Source organism: Pipistrellus kuhlii, unplaced genomic scaffold (genome assembly GCF_014108245.1).
Source record: "Pipistrellus kuhlii isolate mPipKuh1 unplaced genomic scaffold, mPipKuh1.p scaffold_m20_p_82, whole genome shotgun sequence".
Classification (NCBI taxonomy): domain Eukaryota; kingdom Metazoa; phylum Chordata; class Mammalia; order Chiroptera; family Vespertilionidae; genus Pipistrellus; species Pipistrellus kuhlii.
In genome coordinates, this window is record NW_023425587.1 from 81,606 (window position 1) to 104,772 (window position 23,167).

The 23,167-nt window shown below is 49.9% G+C and overlaps 1 protein-coding gene across 9 annotated transcripts in view; it reads right to left on the minus strand.

The window, feature by feature from the left end:
• The window catches only part of FAM120B (family with sequence similarity 120B), a 31,768-nt gene that overhangs the window by 6,356 nt on the left and 2,245 nt on the right, over positions 1-23,167 (minus strand). For 4 of the 9 annotated variants that reach the window (XM_036425546.2, XM_045577083.1, XM_036425547.2 and 1 more), the window contains exons 2-8: positions 15,026-16,422; positions 12,444-12,624; positions 7,871-7,969; positions 7,003-7,175; positions 4,551-4,643; positions 1,519-1,725; positions 508-616 (exon numbers count right to left, since the gene is read on the minus strand). In XM_036425546.2, coding sequence (XP_036281439.1) covers positions 508-616; positions 1,519-1,725; positions 4,551-4,643; positions 7,003-7,175; positions 7,871-7,969; positions 12,444-12,624; positions 15,026-16,402 — 2,239 coding nt within the window. In that variant the 5' untranslated portion in view covers positions 16,403-16,422. The other 5 variants (XM_036425554.2, XM_036425555.2, XM_045577086.1 and 2 more) reach the window with 5 other exon arrangements.

The window sequence follows — 23,167 nt, forward strand, 5'->3', positions numbered from 1 at the left end:
GATCTGTAATTCTGTAAAAACTGTCGTCCTCGTTCTAAGGAAACGATCAGGTGACAGTCCTACGTATGAGAACCAAAAGCAACCTCAGAGCTGAGGGGAGCTCAGTGGGTGGGAGCCAGGTGTCCTGCTGCCGATAGGCGCCCACACTGCTGGCAGTGCTGCCGGTCAAAGAGCTGCAGAGATGAGCACAGCGATGGAAGCATAGGCACCACATGACACACAACTGTCCTCAGCCGACATCTACGTGATTCAAGTGACTGCTCCCCGTTTAACTGTCTTCTCTGCATTTGCTTTTGTGGCATGCATGCTTGGTGTGAGGAAACACAAGCCCATGAGAAGCACATGCCACTGGCAGGGCCTGTGCCCGACCCCAGAAGGGCTCCCACCCAAAGCAGCTCTGAAGCACGAATTCACCCAGGAACCCTCTGACGTGCTCTCGCCTTAGGAACCAAAGGTAAAGCCATGTCGTCAGCCCGGCCTTCCTCCCAAGACCCTGCCTCCACCCACCTGAGTGAAGCGGCTGCCACAGCTGCCGGCTGGCGATGCGCCGGTCCTCCCGCTGGCAGGCTTTGCATACCACGGACTTCAGCTGGTGGAAATGGGTGAGCAGCGCCCTCTGCGAACAGACCAGCGTCAGACACGTGGCTGGGGACACTGCGGGCGTCCCTCAGGCTCTGACACAGGGTCCAGACACTGGAGGGAGCAGATAGACCCTTGGTCCACCTCGCAGCTCCGCCCCTTGTCCCTGCGGTGGTAACCAGCCCGTGGGAGCGACCGCTGCCTTGTGATCCGGCTCCCATCGCCTGCCCGACGCCCTGGCGGCTTCCAGATTCCGAACTAAAGTCCCTGAGACGCCCTGCTGTGTGTGACTCGACCATGGGAGCGCAGAGTTGCCTCCCTGCCAGGGGCATGCGCCCCCCGCATGGGCCATGGGCAGCACAGCGAGCCTGGCTGAGCCTCACTGGAGACCTTCCAGGAACCGCATGCTTTGCGTTCACGATGCCAGACCACAGCCTGTGCCCCGGCCTACCCTCCAGCCTCGGCATCTTTCCCATTAGTAAGTGGCCACGCCTCCTGCCTGGAGCCCAGAGAGGCACCTCTGCAGGAAACATCTGTTCTCACTCGAAAGGGGGCAGAGGGATGTGCCTGAGAGTTAAACACGTGGCCCAGCTCTGCCACCTTGGGCTGGGAGAGGCAGCAGCAGCACCTCAGGGCACTTTTAATTCTGTTTCCCAGGACGGCTCTCTCTCGCCACTGTACACAAGGGGGTACCCAGCAGGAGCTGTGGGTGCACTGGGGTGCGCTGCTGCCCCCTCAAGACATCTGGGGTCCTAGGCCAGGGACATGTGTTACGGAAGCCGGACTCTCTGGCTCCTGAGTGACAGGCAGTGTGTCTGGCTCAGAGCCTGCCATCCACAGGAGGGGCGTGAGGACACAGCATTGACCTTCCTGTGCCAGGCCACGAACTTGGACTTCCACGAGCCGCTGGCCCCGCCTCTGGGACAACCAGAAACTCACGTTCTGCTCCACGAGGGCCTCCACCGAGTATCCCTTCTGAGCCTGCAAGTACTTCTCATGGAATAGCTTCCCGTCAAAGAGGTTCCATGGCATGAGGTCGCTTGTGCTCCAGGGCGAGCCGCATGCGCTGTTGACCAGCAGCAGCATGGTCAGGCCTCGGACCAGGAGGGAGCCCAGCTGCACGGCTCTGGGGTCCACGTGGTCGAGCTGTGGAGACCAGACCATGAGGTGAGAGGAAGCCCTACTGGGACAGATGCGAGCCTGTGCTCACAACACAACCGTGCCACTCGGGACTGAGGCACAGAGGCAAAGGCCTGCAGGAGTTGACACCCATGTCGCCCGTCTGCTCGCTCGCTCACCTGCCCGCCCACCCACCCAGATGCCCTGAGTGGCCCTGTCCCCCGCAAAGCTGAGCCCTCGGGCAGGCTCTGAGGTGCACTCTGCGATGGGCTCCTGGTGAACGAAAAGTGACACTCGGTTGTTCTAAGCCTGAGTGTGGTCACTGAAAGGATCATTTTACTCGAATGAACCGCTGAGCTAAAGCCAGCCCAAGGATCATTTTAAATTAATACTCATCACTGAGGACACAATGGCTTACAGGGTTGATGCGCTGACAATTTTTACAAATTAAGACGACCTTTCCAACAAAAAGTACTTCTTTGTTGCTGTCAAGTCTCCCTGATGGACAACATCCTGTCTTCCCCGAGATGGGGCTTCCCTGCCACAGGGACCTGCTAGTGACAGCCTTCGCCTCCCAGCAGCATGAGCGGGACTCTGGCCATGTGGCCCACAGGTCACCACCCCTCGCAGGCGTCCATGATTCTGGCCGCATGCACACTCCCCTGGCTCTGCTGAGGCTACACGTCCGCTCAGCCGGCCAGACGGGCTCAAGTTCAGTAGCCACCACTTGGATACCTGTCTAGTTTAGTCACAAAGCCAGAAAAAGGCAGGAAACGTGACACTTTATGCCCTTTATAAGTAGGTTTCACTTCATCAGTTGACATAAAAAATACTTGATCACCTTGGGAAATTCACCATAAGCTGGGATTACCAGGTGCTCTAAAGGCATCTGCTGTCCAGGACTGCTTCCAAATTATCCTAAAACCATGGCCTGCTGATGTTCTCAAGGTCAGGCTCCCTCCCTGCTGGGAGAGAGATGGGCTCCACAAGCCAGGCAGGCACCAAAGAAGGGGGAGACGTCACTGGTTTTTAAACAGGAAAGTTTGCTCTTGAGAAAGAACGAACCCAAGTGATAGGCAATGCTTGTTCTGAGATCTTCAGCGAGTCCACAGCAAGCTTTCAGCACCAACCTGGCCAGACGGCACCTGTCAGCTCTGAGACAGGTGCCTTCAGAGCCAGCACCTCCTCCCTGCTTTTAATTCTGATTCCTAGGACGACTCTTTCGCCACTGTACGTGAGGGAACCTAACAGGAGCAGCAGGCACACTGCGCGTGGGAGAGAGGCAGGCGCCGGGCCTGACCCTCGGCTGTCCTCGGGCTCCACACCGGCCATGCCACAGCAGCAGTGATGTGTTCACCCCAGAAACACCCGCATGTCCAGGGTGTTCTCCTGAGCTTCCCGGTGTCTGCAGGCGAGGATCCTGTTTAAAATTGGTGTGGTTCTATATTTTCATTTCCCAGAACACATTTTCCCCAGTAAAGTATTGTCCAGTCACATCTGCCTTGTTTTGTTTTTCTAATTCCAATGTCAGATTTTGGAAAGTAAGCTCTGCTTTCCTCCTCGACAAGCCACTCAGGAAGAGAACCACACCAAACGGCTGACGATGACTGAAACCAGTGAGAAGCAGGGCTGGTGGGAAGCTGGCTGAGCAGGCCCCGGCTCCAGGTGCTTCAGACAGAAAGCTCCTTATTGAAGCCAAGTGAAGACTTTCACAGGCCACAGCATTCATTCAAGTCGGAGGCTCTAGGTCACCTTTCTGGTCTGATGTTGCAGGTCCCACACGGAGCTCCCGCGGCAGGGTCTCTGGGTGGCAGTGGGCACAGCCGTCTAAGACAGCCCTCAGGGAGAGCCCCCCGGGCCGTCTGAGCGGACGTGTAGTGCTGAGGACGGCAGGCTCCAAGGTCAGCGGGTGTGCGTCTGGCCCTTGTGTCCTAGGGCTGGTCCTCAGGTTCCAGGTCTGGCTGAGTTGTCTGCAGTGAGTTTGTCAGGACCACATGAGGGCAGAGGCTGTCCACCTGCTTAGCTGCGACGTCTGTCCTCTTGATTCTTCCATTCTGAAAGGAGAACTTCCGTCTGGAAGGAGGGTAGCGTCAAAGCCAGTGGGGGGTGAAGGGAGTGGGGTGTTCTTGCTGCTTAAAAAGGGGAACCCTGGAAACTCTAGTTAAGTTGCTTAGATGATTTTCCCTTCTAACTCTGCAGATTCTACACTAAATCCCATCGCCCTCTGCGTGTCTCACTCGGGCGGCATGAGCCCGTCTAGAACAAGGAACGTACTCTGTGCTCTGGAGCTGTCGGCTGAGCACCACGGACAGCTGCAGCTGGGCAGGGGCAGCCATGTCTGGAGCACTCAGCGCCCCCGCCACATGTCCAGCTCCTCCCGTGCTGTGTCAGGGAGACCAGTGCCTCCTCGCCTGTGTGGCTGCCCTCTCTGCATCACCCCAGAAAGCTGGCTTCTCTTTCTTTAAATGAGAGCACCCTCCCTCACTCACAGCTTCTCTTAGCCTGCTGTCCAGGGCATTCCTCCGAACCTCCCTCCTGGGAAGCCAGTCTTTCTCGTGGAAAAGGAAGAGGCAAGAAGTGGCTGGACGGAAGGCCCTGAGTCCATTCAACCCCAACAGCAGGGTGGTGGGAGGCGACCCAGTGTCACTAGACAAGGAAAGGCCCACTTGGCGCCTCTTGCGTCAACGTCCCTTCATTTCATGAGAAGTTACATCCAGCCTCCACTCCACCTCAGTTCCCACCTGTAAACAGGAGAGGGCCTGAGCTCCTTCTACTCAGTTTGGTGTTTAACGTTGCTGGGTCCCACCACAGCCAGGTGTCCTCAGCACTGAGACCGTCCCCTGGGCCAGTACCTGTAAGTCTGCGAGTTGCCCAGCTGACTTCCCTGGGAGGCACAGGGCCTGAGCAATGAAAGCATGCAGGTCCTCCAGGGACAGTGTGTCCACCTGCGAGGGAAGGAGAGCTGGTTTTAGTTCTCTCAGACACGGTGCTCCAGGCACATGGCGCTGATCTCAAGCAGCAGACGCAGGTGGAAGTGAGCAGGGCCTCCCCCCAGGCCATGCTGGACAGAGAGCCTGCGACAGCAGTGTCCTGTGGAGGACATGGCCGCACTGGGCGGCTAGAGCTGGGATGAGAACGCACCCTCAGCAGCCCCAGGGGAAGCTTGTGCCTTCGAATCCCAATTTAAAGGAAATCAGGACCCCCAAAAGGAGTTTCCACCAACCCTTCGTGGAATGAAAGGTCTAGGAGAAGTATGAGGGAGAAACGAGGAGGCAGAAATGCAGAGAAGAGCCAGGCAGGGAGGCAGGGAGGGGACCCAAGAGCCATGATGGACGCAGACTCCTCGGGCCTCTTCAAGAGAGGGGAGGGGCCGGAACCAGCTTGGTGACTCCCTCAGAAGGACCTGGGAGCTCCTCCAAACAGGACGTGCGCCCTGTGGGAAGTCCCAGCATGGGGAAACTGACTCTGCTAAGCTCTGAACATTCCGCCTCCCACTACCCACCTCACTTCCCTATTCCATTTTTATTCCAAAGTAGTTGTTGCCTTTGTGTAAAGAAGTGGTACTTGTGACCAAGAAAGGACCCCCCCCCACCACCACCACCTCTACAGACGCAGGTCCCAGCAGAGGAAGTCGTTTTAAATCCACAACCCACCTCTGCGTTAATTTGGGCTTGCTGCCATGTGATGCCACCTCTTGCCCTGAGCCACGTTTGAAGAAGGTGGTTTAAAAAGGGCCCTTGAGCCGAAACCAGTTTGGCTCAATGGATAGAGCGTCGGCCTACGGACTGAAAGGTCCCAGGTTTGATTCCAGTCAAGGGCATGTAATTTGGTTAAGGCACATCCCCAGTAGGGGGTGTGCAAGAGGCAGCTGATCGATCTCTCATCGATGTTTCTAACTCTCTATCCCTCTCCGTTCCTCTCTGTCAAAAATCAATAAAATATATTAAAAAAAGAAAAAAGAAAAAAAAGAAAAGGGCCCTTGAGGCACTGTTCCTGCCCTGCTTTCTCACCGCCCACATCCAGCAGCCAGTTACAGCAGACAAGTCTAGACTGCAGACTTTTAGTGACACCAGTGTCACAGGGAGAGCACGGCTCTGCTAGTGGTTAAGCGCCCTTTCTCAGATGCACATGCCCTCACGGAGCTCTTCCCAGACTAGTTTCTGTGCAGTTTGTACACTGAACAGAACGTACTTTTATCCCAAATCACACCCAAAAGCATCTAATTTAAGCACAGCTATATAGGCGTGTGAGAATGCTATAAGTGCACCTTCTTAGCAGACTGATCTAGGGCAATAATTACCCCGTGAGTGACAGTCAGGACCTCGCTATTCCAGGGACACCCCAGTGAGCACTGAGGCCAGGAGGCAGCAAGGTCCCCGAAATGCAACTCAGCTATTTGTGAATTTAGATTGAAAACAGAATCACACAACTTCCCACTCCAGACAAATAAAACTCATGGTTATGCCCAACCGACCCAAGATCAGAGCCAAAGCAGATGGCCTGGAGGAGGAGGTTGAGACAGTTTTGTGGCTAAAGACACAGACCCTCTGCTCTTGTGGTTGGGACAACTGAGACAGAAGTGAATGTAAAGGACAGTGGGGGCAGGGAGGTGGGGCTGGGCATGGACGCTGCTGTGTGTATGGAAACTACCAAAAGGCAAATCTTTTTACTGGCTTTTGTATCTTTCATATGTAAGCTAAGTGTGAAGTGAATGAGGAAGGAGCTGTCCAGGCTGCTGAAGGGTCTGACAGGGACCCCCACCCACCGCCCCCCTGCAACGGGCTGAGGACTGAAGGCGATGGGATGGCGAGCGCAGCCTTCTCACAGGCGTTCCTGCAAAGCACCCCCACCCCCAGCCTTCTCTCCCGGCACGGTCCTGGGCTCAGGAGGAAGCTGCTATCTCCTCCTCAGCTGAGCGTGAAGGACATGATCGACTTGGAGGAGTGGCTGGCGGTGACTTAGGAAAGCTGATGTCACTCCAGCAGCGCAGACTGCTGACGGCCAGCAGGGCGGTTCAGAGCCGGGCCCTCCCTGCACCCCGTGCCCAGGAAAGGAAGGACCACCCAGCAGTCACAACAGTGGGCCTCCCGTCCTGAAGTGTTGGAAGCAGAACCAAAGGGCAGCAGGGCTCCTGAGCCCGTTACTTGCTCCTCTAGTTGGAAGGCAGGCCCGGCAGAGCCGGCGCTCAAGGACCAGCATTCGACAGTGATGCAGCCACCGCCTGGCTGCACTGAGTGCTGCCTCTCAAGGTAGACGAAGCCCAAAAGTGAGAGCAACTGAGCAGCCACAAGGAGCTCTAGTTACCTGCACAAACAGGTAGGTGAGGAGGCAGCACAGCGCCTGGAAGGGGCTCTCCACGGCCTGCAGCTCTTCGCTCGAGGAGGAGAGGTCGAAGCAGGCGAGGAGCACCTCCATGCGCCGTGCTTGGGTCCCAGGCTCATGGTTCAGCCACAGCAGTTTCAAACTAGGCGTTCCCCCTGCACAAAAAGTCCACAGAGTCCATGACATCAGCCTCCGCACCAGCGAGTTTCTCTAGGAACAGTGCGAGAGCAAAGGACACAAGCCTCCCCTCCTGACACCCGGGGCTCTAAAGCTTAGAGGGACCAGAGGCAAATGTCAGCAGAGGCTGGGTTGAAGGCCAGCGCACACACATTTCCCAGACAACACTGCGCTTCCGTGTTCTGAGGGCACGGCTCTCCTCCCCGCACAGTGCCCGCAAGATTAAGAATGCTTTCTGGAGGATGCTCCCAGGCGCTGCCCTCAGGAGGCGGGGCTGACACCAGCTCCTTGTCCCTCTCTCCACTCTGCCTGGCAGCTGCCAAACTCCAGGGAGCAACAGGATGCCTCTTGTAAAAAAGGGAACTTATTCTTTCAGTTAAAATGACTTTCCATGCATTAAAATATGCTCTCAGTAGTGGGAAGAAGAGCTGACTCGTGCAGATTATGAGAAACCCAACCCTCAGTGGGTCAGGCTGGGGTCTGGCGGTGATGGGCTGTCTGAAACCCTGAGCGGAGCCCAGCAGCAGGCTGGCACGCACAAACAGAGGCCCCCCTCCAGCCCACCGAACTGGTCACTAGTGCATGGGCAGCTCTGGAAATGTGTCTCCAGGTGAATCCTGCACTCTACCGCTCCGGGAACAGTCGGGACCTGCTTGGCCGAGGCCATCTGTACCTGGGAGGCTAATCTGCAGAGGCCTGACGAGGTCTGGGTGTGTCAGCGGGTTCCCAGAGTACACAAACCACTCCTGGACGGGTGGGCAGCTGGCGCCGTCTGAGGAAAGACAGCGGATCAGTAGATGCATGAGGGCCAAGCGTCCCCAAACTCAGCTCTGCCAGGGACCCTTCCAAGCAGAGGTAGTGCTTCCTCCTGTCTGGAGCCTGGTGCCTCCCACGCTCCCCAGCATCAGACACTCCCCTCCACTGTCCTCAGGCGGAGGCAGGGGAAGAGCACCAGGCCCCTCTGCGTGTTCTTCTGTGTCACAGGCAACAGTTCAGGTGGCTGCACAGACCGTGTGCCCCTGCCACAAGAGGTGAGGGCAGAGGCTGCCCTCACCAGGATCGTCTGGCAGTGGGCGGACTGTCCTCACTACCCTGAACTTCCAGATGGCACCATTTCCACTTATTTTAAAAAAAATATATATTTTATTGATTTTTTACAGAGAGGGAGAGGGATAGAGAGCTAGAAACATCAATGAGAGAGAAACATCGATCAGATGCCTCCTGCACACCCCCCACTGGGGACGTGCCCGCAACCAAGGTACCGGAATTTAACACGGGACCCTTCAGTCCGCAGGCCGACACTCTGTCCACTGAGCCACACCGGTTTTGGCCATTTCCACTTTTAACTGGGTCACCCCTCCTACAGACAGCCCCAGCTCCATGCCTTCCAAACCCCCAAGCCAAATGCAAAGTGTTATCTGAGATCCTTCAGTAATAATAAACCTATTTTCCTGGGAAACCCTTGAGTTCAGCTATTCTCTGTGGCGCCACTTCATTTCAGAGGTTTTAATCTGTCATCAGTTTGAAATTATAGCAGACATGTTTGCGAATAATTTGGTCTGTCTGAATTAAGATGAAATAATCCTGATGCCTATAAAGAAAGAGAAGAGGAACAGCCTGGCAGTCCTGGAAGAACAGGCTGCCTCTCTCTGGAACTCGCTGGCTGGGCTCTGAGGTCAATGAGCGAAGGCAGGCCTCTCGGAAAAGCGCTTTATCATTTCCTCTCCCTCCGCTGGAACATCGCATGGAGATGGAAGGAGGCTCAATCCTGCTCCTGTTATCCTGACACACGATGCGGCTCTGTCAAATCCACGTGCTTCCAAGACACGTCTCCCTGGGAGCAGCATGGGTGACTATGCACCCCCCTCCAGCGCCAACTCCCCCACCCCCCATGTGGGTCTGGGGGAACATTTGGGGTGTATGGGGCAAGAGAGAGCAAGAAGCAATGTGGACTTCAACCTCTCAATTACTGGGATTGTTAAGTTTGTAACAATCTTCTAGGTTTTAAAAAAATATATTTGTCCTATGAAGTATCACCTCACACCTGTCAGAATGGTTACCATCAATAAACTAACAAACAAATGCTGGTGAGAAAAGAAAACCCTCCTGTTCTACCAGTGGGAAGGCAAACTGGTGCAGCTACTGTGGAAAACAGTAGTTACCTCAAAATTAAAAAATGGATCTTCTGATCCTAACTGGTATGGTTCAATGGATAGAGTGTCGGCCTGCAGACTGAAGGGTTCGATTCCAGTCAAGGGCATGTACCTTGGTTGTGGGCACATCCCCAGTGGGGGGTGGGCAGGAGGCAGCTGGTCAATGTTTCTTTCTCATCGATGTTTCTAACTCTCTATCCCTCTCCCTTCCTCTCTGTAAAAAAATCAATAAAATCTTCTGTTTGACCAAGTGATCCCACTTCTGGAACTATATCCTAAGAGACCTGAAACACCAATCAGAAAGAATGGACACACCCCTATGTTCATAGCAGCGTTATTTACAGTAGCCAAGATCTGGAAACAACCCAAGTGCCCATCAGTAGATGAGTGGATAAAAAAAGCTGTGTTGCTGAAACCGGTTTGGCTCAGTGGATAGAGAGTCAGCCTACGGACTGAAAGCTCCCAAGTTTGATTTCGGTCAAGGGAATGTACCTTGGTTGTGTGCACATCCCCAGTAGGGGGTATGCAAGAGGCAGCTGATTGATGATTCTCTCTCATCGATGTTTCTAACTCTCTATCCTTCTCTCTTCCTCTCTATAAAAAAATCAATAAAAAATATATATTAAAAAAAAAGTTGTGGTACCTTTATACCAAGGAATACTATGCAGCCGTAAAAAAGAATATCTTACCCTTTGAGACCGCATGGAGGAACCTGGAGAATATTATGCTAAGCAAAACAAACCAGTCAGAGAAAGACAAGTATCACATCATCTCACTTATAAATGGATTCTAAAGGAAAAAAAAACCCAAAACCTGACAAACAAAATAGGTCCAGAGGGATAGATGCAAAGAACAGAACAACAGATCTTGGAGGGAGGGTTAGAGGGAGGGAAAGGAAGAGAGTAACGGTAGAACATATAAGCCATGGACACAGACAATAGCATGGGAAAGGCCTGGGCTGGGTGGAGAGGGGCAAAAAGGGAGAAACTGGGAAACATCTATAATACTGTCAACAATAAAGTAAAATTAAAAACATATGCATATGTATGTCCTTAGAGTTCTGTAATATTTTTATGCTGCTGTTTAATCTACAATTGTGTGTGCTCATGGTCTTTAAAAAAACAGAATAACTTTCCATTCTTGTGTGTGTGTGTGTGTGTGTGTGTGTGTTTAATTGCCTTTTAGGTCAGTATCTAGGATTTCTGAGTAAATGGCCTGCTGGACACTGACTCCGCACCACAGGGTGAGTGCCCATCATACTAGCTGCCCTGCCAGCCCACTGGGCGAAGTGAGGAGGTGCCCAGTGACAGGACAGCTAACCCCGTCAGAGCACTGCCACCTGGGCTCTGCGCCAGCACCGGGAGCCACCAGGATGCAGAGGAGCAGCTTCCCCTCAGTGACGTCAGCTAGATGGTCAGTGGGGAGACTGACTCAGAGACAGAGTTAGAGACCGGAAACACCGGCAGAAGGCCAGGGAGGCCTAAGGGGCGAGTGACTGCCGGGCTCTCCCCACATTTGGCACAGCGCTGTCTAGCCATCCAAACACCATGTATTCAACTAGAACATACATGTAGGTGTGACATCAACCAGCCACACAAGCACCATCAGATCTGGAACGTCCAGCAGGTCGTTATCCACATCGTCCCCACAACAAGGGACTCGAAGTGTCAAGGTATCGATTTGGCACCTGTGACCCCCGGCTCAGTGCACTGTGCAAAGCCTGGGGTTTGTGTTCAGTCTGTTATTTACAGTAGCCAAGATCTGGAAACAACCCAAATGCCCATCAGTAGATGAGTGGAGGTAAAGACACCTGAACTCTAAACCTCTAAATTTTATTTTAACATTTTCATTGATTTCAGAGAGAAGAATGAGGAACATCAGTGATGAGAAAGAACCACTGACTGGCTGCCTCCTGCACACCCCACAGTAGAAATTGAGCCTGCAACTCGGGCATGTACCCTGATAGGGAATCGAACCGTGACCTCCTAGTTCATGGGTCAACGCTCAACCGCTGAGCCACGCTGGCCAGGCATCTATTTTAACGTCATTTAATAAAATGCAGTTGACCCCTGAACAATGAGTTTGAGCGGCGGAGGTCCTCTTATATGCAGATTTTAGTAAGTGGACCCAGGCTGTTCAAACCCCCATTTTTCAAGGAATCTGAGGATGCAGGCCAACTGAAGTTGTAGGTGAACTTCTGACTCAGTGTGGGGTTGACACCCCTCACTGACTCCTGCATTGTTTTAGTCAAGGGCCAACTGTACTCTAAAAATAATTTGAGGCAAGTATTATTCTATAATGTAAATTCTTTCCATGATGAAAATATCTTTTCAAATCATCAATGTGCAATCATTCATGTTCAGAAAGAGCCATATTTAAGAAAAAAATTATTTGTCCCCAAAGCTTGTTACATAGATTCATTTGTTTTTAAATCAGCTTTCTCATCTCATCACCTCATGTCAGATAGGACGGTGCAGTCGGCCTCTCTCAGGTGAGTGAGGTGACAGATGCTACCTGCATGCTCTTCTCCTCCCCTCACTCTCGGAGACCATTCCTAGAGAGGGCTGGGGCCTGATGGACTCCTCAGTGCTGAAGGCATCCCAGGTGACTGCCCTGGCTACTGATGTGCTCTCCCTATACTTGCTGCTACTGCACAACGGACAGAAATATGGGGAGACACGTAAACTTGTGACAAATACCCTAAAGGAAAATTTTGTTTATATTTTAAGATACGATGTACTAGATTTTATATAATATTTTATGAAAATCTCCTTTTGAGGAACAGTAAGTAGACACTGTCTCCTAATGATAGACACAGCTCCTCTCTACAGAGGAAAAGGCTTTCACATTCGAAGAAGCACAGACCTTTAGGGCAGAACAACAAGCACTTCATAGAAACAAGGCTCTTTTTAATGACTGTGGGCCAATTGCTGGCTGAGGAGCCTCAGAGGCCTGTGGCCTTCACCTCACCTTACGCAGATGTCGAGGTGTCCCACCGCAGCCTTCACTGAGGAACAAACCCTGTTTAATGGCATCTGTGTCTTCAGGGCCAGTGTAAGACGCCGCCTGTGCCTGTACTGTCACAAGACTCACCTTGGCCATCCGCCAGCAGGAGGGAGTAGACACGCTGCCGCACCGGGCGGTAGACGAAAGCCTGGCTGGGCAGGGCCTGGTCCAGGACATCCTCCAAGGTGTTGCTGCACTCGATTTCCCCACTGGCCATGATGTTGTACACCAGGTAGCTCTCCGCCTGGACGTGCTGGGCTCTAGCAACCTGCTCAAAGTTGAGACACAATGGAATTCTTCTTGCAAACAAAAGGACATTCAAACAGAAAAGTCAGCACTTCAGGTCACACACCAGTGTTTTAAGGCACACAGCGAGGAATAACTGTCCCCCAAACGCAAACAGGCATTTGTGTTTCCTGTCTTCTGGGTGAGAGCCTTTTTGCTCCCTGTTCTCCAGCTCCAAGCACCTGCCAGACTTGTTGACTCAGTAGCATGGTCCTTTGACCACCTGAGAGCAAGAATGCTGGGAAAGGCTCTGCCCAACCTATCTCAGCCAGTCTCACTCCTCCCCACCATCCGCAAGCAGGTCCAACCACTGCCCTCCTCCAAGCAAGTTCTTCACACTAACAGTCAAGGCCTCAATCCATTCCCCCCACAAACTGTTTTGGCCTCAGAGAACCTGCCATCACCAGCCCTGGTGCACATCCACAGTGCTCCCAAGAATGCTCAACCCTCTCCCACCTGCACCTGAGCTACCAGCCCCTCTCCCTTAAGGGCTGACCTCAGTGTTGCCCCCTCCTCATGGGACTAGACTCACACTGACCCTGCAGAGGTGACCCTGTCTGATCTCCCCACTGAACTGTAAACTCCTTGGGAGGAGACGCTGGTCACATTCATTCCTTTGTTGAATAATTGATGGCAGGTGAAGAGATGAATGATTTAAATGATTCCAATTTCTTATCAAATAAGAACTAAACTCATAAGGGCTATAAACCTACATACAGGTCTTATTCTCCTGTGAACAACATTCTTATTACTGCAGGAAAAAATTCATTTACATTACTACTCAAAATTTAAGTTTAAATAGCCTTCAGCTACGGCACTTAAAATGTGGCATCAGGATAACTTGGAATATAAAAAATCCGGTGAATCAGATTGTCTTGTTGTTTATACACAATAGTAAGTAATGTTGATTCATTATTGCAGACTTGAGTCTTAATCTCTTTATTCCTCACTTTCTTCATATATAAAATACATTTAATAGAAATGGCAACCTCACAAAACTACTGAGGATTGAGAGAGGTAACACAGGAAACGCACCTGGCTGACACATCCTGTGTGCTCAGTGAGTATCAACTGTTATTATACTCGTGGCCTGGTGCACGAGATTCCTAGCCCTTAGCCCGGCATGCACCCATCACCTGGGACCCCTCAGGGGATGTCCAACTGCCAGTTTGGGCCCAATCCCTCGGGCCTAAACTGGCAGTCGGACATCCCTTTCACAATCCGGGACCACTGACTCCTAACTGTAAACCTGCCAGCCTGCTAGCCCCTAAACACTCTGCCTGCTCACCTGATTGCCCCCAACTGCCCCCTTCTGCTGGCCTGCTTGACCCCAACTGCCAGCCTGATTGCCCCCAACTGCCCCCCCACCCCCAGCCAGCCTGCTCGCCAACTGCATCCCTGAGGGTCTGCTCGTCCCCAACTGCCCCTCCTGCCAGCCCAGCCTAATCACCCCCAACATCCCTCCACTCCTGGCCGGATCGCCCCTAACCACCTCTGCCTTGGCCCCATACCATGGCTTTGTTTGAAAGGACACCTGGAAGGTCTTTCGGTCTAATTAGCATATTACCCTTTTATTAGTATAGATAAGGCTAGACAGACTACAAAGATGCCCATTTCATTGCTAAAATGTCTTTTAAAAATTTTTATCTCTATTGTTCAAAGTATCACACATGTCTTCTTTCCCCACTTTAATTCCCTTCACCTGGTGCCCGCCCCCACTAAAATGTTTTTAAATCTCGACAGAGCACAAGCTAGCAGCTTTAAGGTAAGATTTAAAAAAAAAAAAATGTTTTTAAAGAGCTATTACTTCATACTCTAGCCAATTGAAGATCATCAGAATTGACCTCTTTCCCTATGTGCTCCTTCTGACATAGAATCTATCAGAAATGTTATTTATTTCATGACCCTGTTAAAGCAATAGCTCCCATTTTTTCCCCTTCTTCCTTCTTCCATCATTTATGATTCTTCTTATTTCAAACAAATTAGTATCCTGACAAATTAACCTAGGAAGTTATAATGACCCTACCGAGAAATATTATACTAAATTTTGGTAACTACACAATCTTTCCTGCTTGAAGCACATCAGCCCCATTGAGGTCTGGCTCCACACTCTACCTCTTCTGGGAGCTTCTCTCTATCCCTTAATCCACAGGGATCTCTTTCCTTCAGAGCCCTCTTCTGAAACAGTCATGTGACAATGTCAAATATGGTTTACAATGTGACTTTTTCAGGGCTTATGTCATACCTCCTAACTAAACTCCTGGGTCCTATTCTGCATTCCCACAGCACCTTAACTATACAGGGGGTCAATATTCACTGACCAATTCCTTGATAGATGTGTTTCCATCAGGCCGTCTTACATTAGAGTGGGCATGTCTACCTACCTTTAAGATTTCAGTGTCTGTAACCATGGTTACTTGTCGCTGGCTTTCAGGCTCCATATTCATGGGGTCTTCCTCCTTGAATTCAGGGTCTGTACACATGGGAACTTCCTGCTTGATCTCAGAGTCTGTACACATGGGAACTTCCTGCTTGGACTCAGAGTCTGTACACATGGGAACCTCCTGCTTGGACTCAGGATCTGTACACATGGGGTCTTCCTGCTTGGACTCAGGGTCTGTACACATGGGACTTTCTTGCTTGGATTCAGGGTCTGTACACACAGGACTTTCTTGTTTGGATTCAGAATCTGTACTCTTAGGACTTTCTTGTTTGGATTCAGGGTCTGAACTCTCAGGACTTTGTTGCTTGGACTCAGGGTCTGAACCCACGGATACTACCTGCATGTGCAAAGTTGTTATAGCTTTGGCTTTTGGGGGAATCCATGGAGATGTCTGTCCTGGTAAAAGATATGATGCTATCCCCTTATAAAAAAGAGCTTTGTTTGGTCCCAAAGGTAACATCTCTTCCAGCTTTTTCTCACCCTGATACACGCGAAGGACTTTAGCTATGTGGTCTGCTACAGCTAAGATGATGCTGCCTCTCCTGTCACAGTTCTCTTTTACGGAGGTATAGAAGGACAAGCACTTGTACCGAAAGTTTTCAAACATGCCTTCCGGGACGACATCGTTGCCCAGCAGGCAGGCCAGAAGCGGAAGGTCTGCCAGGCAGAGGCCAAGACTTGCACAGAGCTTCTCCCTGCAGAACATGACGGTGTTGAGGCTGTCCAGGCAGAGCTCACTGATTGAGAAGTAGGGACAGGAATCATAAATTAAGTAGTCGGTGTCTTCTCCGAGGATCCCTAGACAGTTATTCTGGAGGCCGTAAGAAGCCACCTCATAGTCAGCCTCCTGTAAGGAGCACAGAGTTTCCTGGCCCAGCGTCTTCAGAGCAAACCGTGTGAAGATGGCCAGCCCCGAGGGGATGAAGAACATGCTCCTGCTGGGCTGCTCCCTGTGCTTCTTGATATACTGGAAAATCCTGGCAATCTCCCTGTTGTTCTTGAGTCTCCGTTTCACCCAAACATCTCTCTTCTCCTTCTCCACCATACCATCAAAGAAGAATACCAACTTGATGCCAACATCTGTAAAAATTCTCACAAAATCTCGCAAGACAGAAAAGTATTCCTTCCACTGGCCACCGCAAACCCATGACTCAGGGATATACCAGTACCGGAGACAGCACATGGCATCCACCACGACAGTGGGAGTGCATCCGGGATGCTTGCTTTGGTGCTGCTCGGCCAGCTCTTTGAAATTCACTACTGTACATACACGTGGGCAGCTGCTTGCCACAAACCCCTGCAAGCCTCTCACACCCATGGCTGACCTCCCAGAAGGATCTGGAAAGGAAAGTAAACCAGTTATTATGGCACCTTACAAAGTCCACAGACAATGGTGAATAGCCATTCTCTATCAGGAGCCTAACGTTTTCCACAAAATACGCGAGGAACTTCAGCTAAGTGTACATTACTTGAGTTGGACTTTTCAAAGACAACACAGTGTAGCTTCTTTTTAAGATTTTAGCTAGGACTATTATTCAAGAGATTTCTCAATTGGATTCAAAGCAGGCTAACAGTTTTAAAAAAAGTAGTATTTTCCATCTAGGAACCCAAATAGAAGTTAACTCTGAAAACCTAAAAACAAAAAGGGATATTTCTCAAAATAATTTTGCTGAAAGAAGCCAGATCAAAAAAATAAAATAAAAAAGTACGGGCTATGATTCCATTTGAATATAATTTTTGGTTCATTGAGAGCTGAGCTCATTTGTAGTGGCAGAGAGCATCTGGGCGGGGGCAGGTGAGAGGGCAGATTTACGAAGGGGACTTTTGGGGTGATGGTTCCATTCATTACCTTGACTGTGGTGATGATATCATGGGTGAGCACATGTTACCTATAAACTCTAAGCCTGTGCAGTTTCCTGTACGTCAACTACACCTTGATATAGGGGTTGAAAAGACACTAGCTGACCCTGAACAACGCTGGTGTCAAGGGCACTGCCCACCTGCACAGTCAGAAATCCACATATATGTTAAGTCAGCCTTCTCCAACCTCAGTTAAAAAAAAAATTCAGTAAATAAAAGTTCACTATGGCCCAGCCAGTGTGGCTCAGTGGTTGAACATTGGCCCATGAACCAGGAGGTCACAGTTCAATTCCTAGTCAAGGCACATGCCTGGGTTGCAGGCTCAGTCCCCTGTAGGGGCCATGCAGGGGGCAGCCGATCTATGTTTCTCTCTCATCAATGTTTCTACCCCTCTCCCTTCCTCTCTCTAAAATCAATTAAAAAATATTTTTAATAAAAAGTTTACTAAGGCAAAAGTATATAACATCTGAGATGGTGAATAACTCTGAATGGAAAATTGCTCTTTCTAAAATGTGAAAACATACAATGTAGTTAGTTTAGAGAGTTAGAATTCAAAATCTAAGAAAACCACACCAGCCAGAGCATTGTGTCCTAAGTTCCCCTTCTATAATAAAAGATGGAATATAAGGCAAGACTTGAGGAGGTCAGACAAACTCCATGATAACGTCTTTATCTTAACGCCTGTTCTTTTCACTTTCATTTTCTTTACTTCATCAGGGCATAGTGTCCTTTGATAAAACAAACAAAAATCCTTGTTATGCAAAAGCAACACAAGGACAAGCCGGACTCTCCAGGCCTCAGGCCTGAGCACAGTGGCCACCAGCGGCTGCAACCCCTCCACCAGCGGCTGCAACCCCTCCACCAGCGATGACTCCTCCCCAGGAGCCCACTCCCATCACACACCAGAGCAGGGGTCCTCAAACTTTTTAAAGTGGGGGCCAGATCACGGTCCCTCAGAGAGCTGGAGGGCCGGACTATATGAACTACTAATTCCTACTGTAACACCTCGGCTGCGCTCACTGCCCAAAAAACCTGGCGGGCCGGATCAGATTCCTCTGCGGGCCGCATGTGGCCCGCGGGCCGTAGTTTGAAGACGCCTGCACCAGAGCATGGCACACAACCTCCATCTCCACCACAACCTGACAGGTACAAGTCCGAGTCACGTCACAGGTAAAGAAGCTATGAGTAGATTATCAGAGAAAAAGCATGGCACTAGTGATCATTTAACTGCCTGTGGATGGGCAGTGGCCCCATTAGAATCTGAAGTTACCTGTTTAATAGCCATTAAGTGAGAAATACATAACAACTGAATGGATATAACACACATTGATGTTGAAATGTAGAGAAGTCTTGCTCACTGAGTTATTAAATATAATGGAACACATGCATCCACACCAAGGCCACTGTAGAGCTCTTACTAGACTAACAGGTGTCTACCTTGAGAGCATTATCAAGTAATGCGACTTTTGATTATTATCTCAATGAGAGGGTGGCTGTAGTTTGGACCTCCAGGCACGGATCCCATACGGAGGAAGGATACACCCCATTTCTGAAGCAGAGGGGCTTTCTTATGACACCCCAGCCGCAGCGAGGTACAAGTCTGCAAAGGGTGTCAGAGGCCTTTCTAATGCCAGGCCATTGTTCAAGGTCTAGCTTTGAAAAGAGCAGGCTGGTCAGGTTTGTTGACAATGAGGAAGCAAAAGTAAATTACAGTGTGACTAGGTTTCCATACTTTCACCAGGCTCCAGGCTGGATGCTGCCCCCCCACCCCCGCGCCCAGGCAGGCAGGAGCACAGCAGACCCTTCCCTCACACCCAGCTCCCACAGGCGGGAACCCCATCTGTGCAGCCGCCCACCATGCTTGGGCTGGCTGCCTTCCCTCACCAACAAAAAGGATTTTTGTTTCAAGCATTTTTCTACTAAAACTGCAAGTGACAACACTGAGTTTCCAAAACACTCTCCTCTTTATTTTACAGAGTCGGGCTCAGCTCTGCTTTGATTTCATTCAGATGTTTTTCCTCCTTTCTCACCCCAGCAATGAAAAGCTCACTATTTTAATTAAACACGCACTTTTCCCCCCGTTTTTCAAACTGCCAATCTCTCTCATTTTGAATCACAAACTACCTCAGGAACGTTACCTTACAATGTGCTCTTGTGTGGCATTTGCAAAGGAAAATTCAGATACACAAAGATCTGGGAACCTGTGACAGCAGTAGGGCCTTCCATTTTCAGCTCAGTGTGTTACACACACACCACCACCTGTCCCCGCAGGCCGAGTGGGGGAAATGAAATGCTTCCAGATGATTCTGTGGCCCTGGCCGCCAGTGCCTGGAGTAGTTGGAGCATAGTCTCACACATCAAAAGGCTGCAGGTCTGATTCCTGGACAGGGCACACACCCAGGTGGCGGTTCGATCCCTGGTTGGGGCGCTTAGGAGGTAACCAAAGGATATTTCTTCCTCTCTCCCTTCTTCTCTTTTAAAAATCAATTAAAAAAACATATCATCTGATGAGAATTAAAAAAAAATTTTTTAAGGATAATTTTGCCCTAACCGGTTTGGCTCAGTAGATAGTGTGTTGCCCTGCGGACTGAAGGATCCCGGGTTCGATTCCAGTCAAGGGCATGTACCTTGGTTGTGGTTATGTCCCCAGTGGGGGGGGTGCAGGAGGCAGCTCTTCAATGTTTCTCTCTCATCAATGTTTCTAACTCTCTACCTTCCTCTCTGCAAAAATCAATAAAATATATTTTTTAAATATTTAAAATAAATAAATTAAAGAATAAAAAGATAATTTTGTGGCCATTATGTTTTTAAACATTTTTTGTTGTTTTTAAGCCTTTTATTGGTAAGAGTAATACTGAGGTTTTTCTCACTCTCTACCATTAAAGATTATTTAAATGTATGGTATATATAATTTATCTGCCTGTAAACTATAAGGAAATTTTTGTTGTCGAGAAAGAAAAGTTATGTCTCCTGTGGCAGGAGTCTTACTGCCCCAAACACAGCCTGGGAAACAGTTCTCTCAATGTGGGCCCTCCGGAAGGATGTACTGTCACACTGACACCAGCAGTGCCTGCCGTTTGGGAATGAATAAATGATTTATTCAAAGAGAGCCCGGGAATCACCACGTGTACAGACTCCAAGTGTGGGCACAGGGAGAATAACACATAGGCCTGTGTCCTCAGGTAGCACCAGTGCCAGACATTTCACAGAAGAGAAGCGGGCAGGCACACAGGGAGCCAGCCCAGAGGCAGCCTCACCGCCAGAAATGGCCTCCTTGTCCTGGCAGCCAGACCAATCCCAGGTACTGGGTGCAGTAAATAAGTGGACAGAAGTCAAGTCAAGAAGCTCCTTTAGTCATAACCCTTCAATGGACAGAGAAATGGAATGGCATGCCTCAGCAAAAACATATCCGCCCGATCTGTGCCAACAGGTCAGGAGCCAATCCGGACAGAGGGACAAATGGACTCACAAGCCAGCCACTGGACACATCCATGTGCAGAGCAGCCTCTGCAGGACATCCAGTCCCCGTGGCTGCACTCCTTATGGCATGGCCAGTGCTCCCCCCTCCCACCCCTGTGCCAGAGCCCCACTGTGCAGGAGGCAGTGGAAGAGCTGGAGTTGATTAAATCAAGTCTTTCAATTTGGAGACAAAGCGGGCTCATGTCCTACAGAGCAACAGAACCATAACCTTGGATTTATCTTTATCAAATAATTTGTCTCCACAAGCCAAAAATCTACAAGCAGCAACACCAGTGCCTGGTCTCTGAGCAGGAGGGAAGAGGAAAGCCAGAGGCACACCTGGGAGGCGAACAGTGTCGGGTGGATGTTAATCAGTGGGCCGGGATGACGAGGATGAGTCTTTTTCGTTCCATGCATCGTTCCTGAGCCTTCAATGGCCACATGCTGGCTGAGCCTTGGTCCACTTAGGGAGGCCCCTCATGGCTCACATGGGGTATCTAAAGTCTGTTTTCTTCTCTCCTTTCCACCTCCTCTCATCCCCCCCCCCAAAAAAAAAAAATAAAAGCAAGTTATGGGGACTCCGTACACAGAAGGGTATGAACAGGGATTGAGAGTTCCAAGAGGTTTGTCCCAGGACAGCTTGTGGGACAGTGTTGGCTCCACGTCTCCCGAGTATTTAAGGATCCACAGAATACCAGGCGAGCAAGTAAGCAAAGGGCTGCCTCCACCTGTCTGAGGGCTGCCCACAGGCTCCCTGGGCACTGACCCAACACTCTCCTGGACCGAAGTCAAGCAGGCTCCCAGAGCCTTCTTCTCCGCAAGGCACGGCCTTAGATTTCCTGCTGGCCCTGCCCAGTCCAGTTTTAGCAAGAATCCTGCTGAGTCAGTTTAGGCAGAGAATCCCCTGTCTGATTCCTGCTGGTCCTTCCCTCTGCTGGCTGGCAGATGCCTCTGCCCTCTTTGAAGTTAAGCCCCACCTCTACGTCTGGAATAGTCTTCCTTACTTTTCCACGTGTCAGAATAAGCAACTTACTCACACAATGGGAAGCCTGGCATTATCATGATGTACTCTATTATGCCCAGGTACACATGTCCAGACTCAGGATGCCCTGTTAGACCCCCAAAAGCTGCCATGACCACTGGGATCAAGAGCCAGACTGGTGCAAAGCGGATGTAGACACTCAGCTGGTGGCAGACCCTTGAGTGCTGAATCCTGGAAAGTCGGGCAGATGCTGGGCAGTACTGAAGACAGAAGGAAAAGCTCTGGAATAAAACCACACTGAGTCTAACCTCCACTTCCTTGCAATGAAACTCTGAGCAAGTTACCTTATTCTATAAGCTTCATTTTTCTTACTTACAAAGTGAGCTCTAAAGACCATCTTCATAAATTGGTGTGATGTGATTTCACTTAGATTATAAATTTATTCATTAAATACTTATTGGTTGCCTCAGGTTTAGTAAAATCTGCCCGGCCCAAAATTCTTAAATTATCTTAAAACTTAAAACAAAACCATATAAATATTAGTGAGGGTTTATTACACTTCTGATTTTTATAAGCTAGATTACTTTTTAATACTGGAAATAATTTTTTTTTTTTTTCTGAAAAAGTAGCCAGGAGAAATAAAGTGGCCCTGTTCTTTGCAGAAACTCATAGAACAAAGAAAAAACTGCCAAAACCGGTTTGGCTCAATGGATAGAGCGTTGGACTGCGGACTGAAAGGTCCTGGGTTCGATTCCGGCATGTACCTTGGTTCCGGGCATGTACCTAGTAAGGGGTGTGCAAGAGGTAGCTGCTCAATGATTCTCTCTCATCGATGTTTCTAACTCTATCCCTCTCTCTTCCTCTCTGTAAAAAATCAATAAAATATATTAAAAAAATACTTATCTTCCAAAAATAGGACAATAAACATATATTTCTAGCTGTTTTTAAAAATTGGGATCATAGTTCTCTATAACCTATTTTGTGTCTTAATTTATTAGGTGATACATGTTGCCAAGTCAGAAGGTTGATCTGTTGCGGTGTGATTTTTTTAATGGGTGCACAGAGTGGTGTGAAGTGAGATCTCAACCCTACTACTGAACATTTATGTCATCTCCTATATTACATGCCATACATGAGAATGCCAATCACATTCATGCATAAAAATCTTGGAGCACATCCTGGATCATTTCCCTTGGGATGAATCTTAGATGTGAAACTGCTGAGGCCAAGTAAAAGCACATCCTGGTAATTTTTTTCCAACAGGCTGTCAGTCTGCAGTTGGAACTCGTTAGCACTCAGCTCCCTCACCACCACCAGGGCAGTAATCTGAATATAAATCTGGTTTACTCAGGCAGTGAGCAGCTTTTCAGCAAACATGACAGTAGACACAGAACAAGGAGTAAGACAGACAGCCCTGCCCTCCAGCAGCTTACACGCCAGCAGGAAAATGTCCCACAGGCAACAAGCACTTGGCCTAACTGTAGGGCAGACAAGGGCAAAGCATGTGAATGGGAGAACACGCAGCAGGAAGACCCAGCCCAGGTCTGGGACCCACAATGGCCGTCCTGAGTGTCCAGATGGAGACAGGAGAGCAGGCGAGGCCAGAAGCAAGAGTGGTAAGGGATACATTCTTTGAAGTCCATAAGGTGTCTTTTTTATTATTAAATGGATGTTTCTAAGGTGCTTAAAATACCTGTTCTATTAAATAGTTTAACCTGCAACTTTGTGTTTTCCTCAAACATGGAAAACGGGGAGGGGGGGGGATGGAACTCCAAAAGCTAA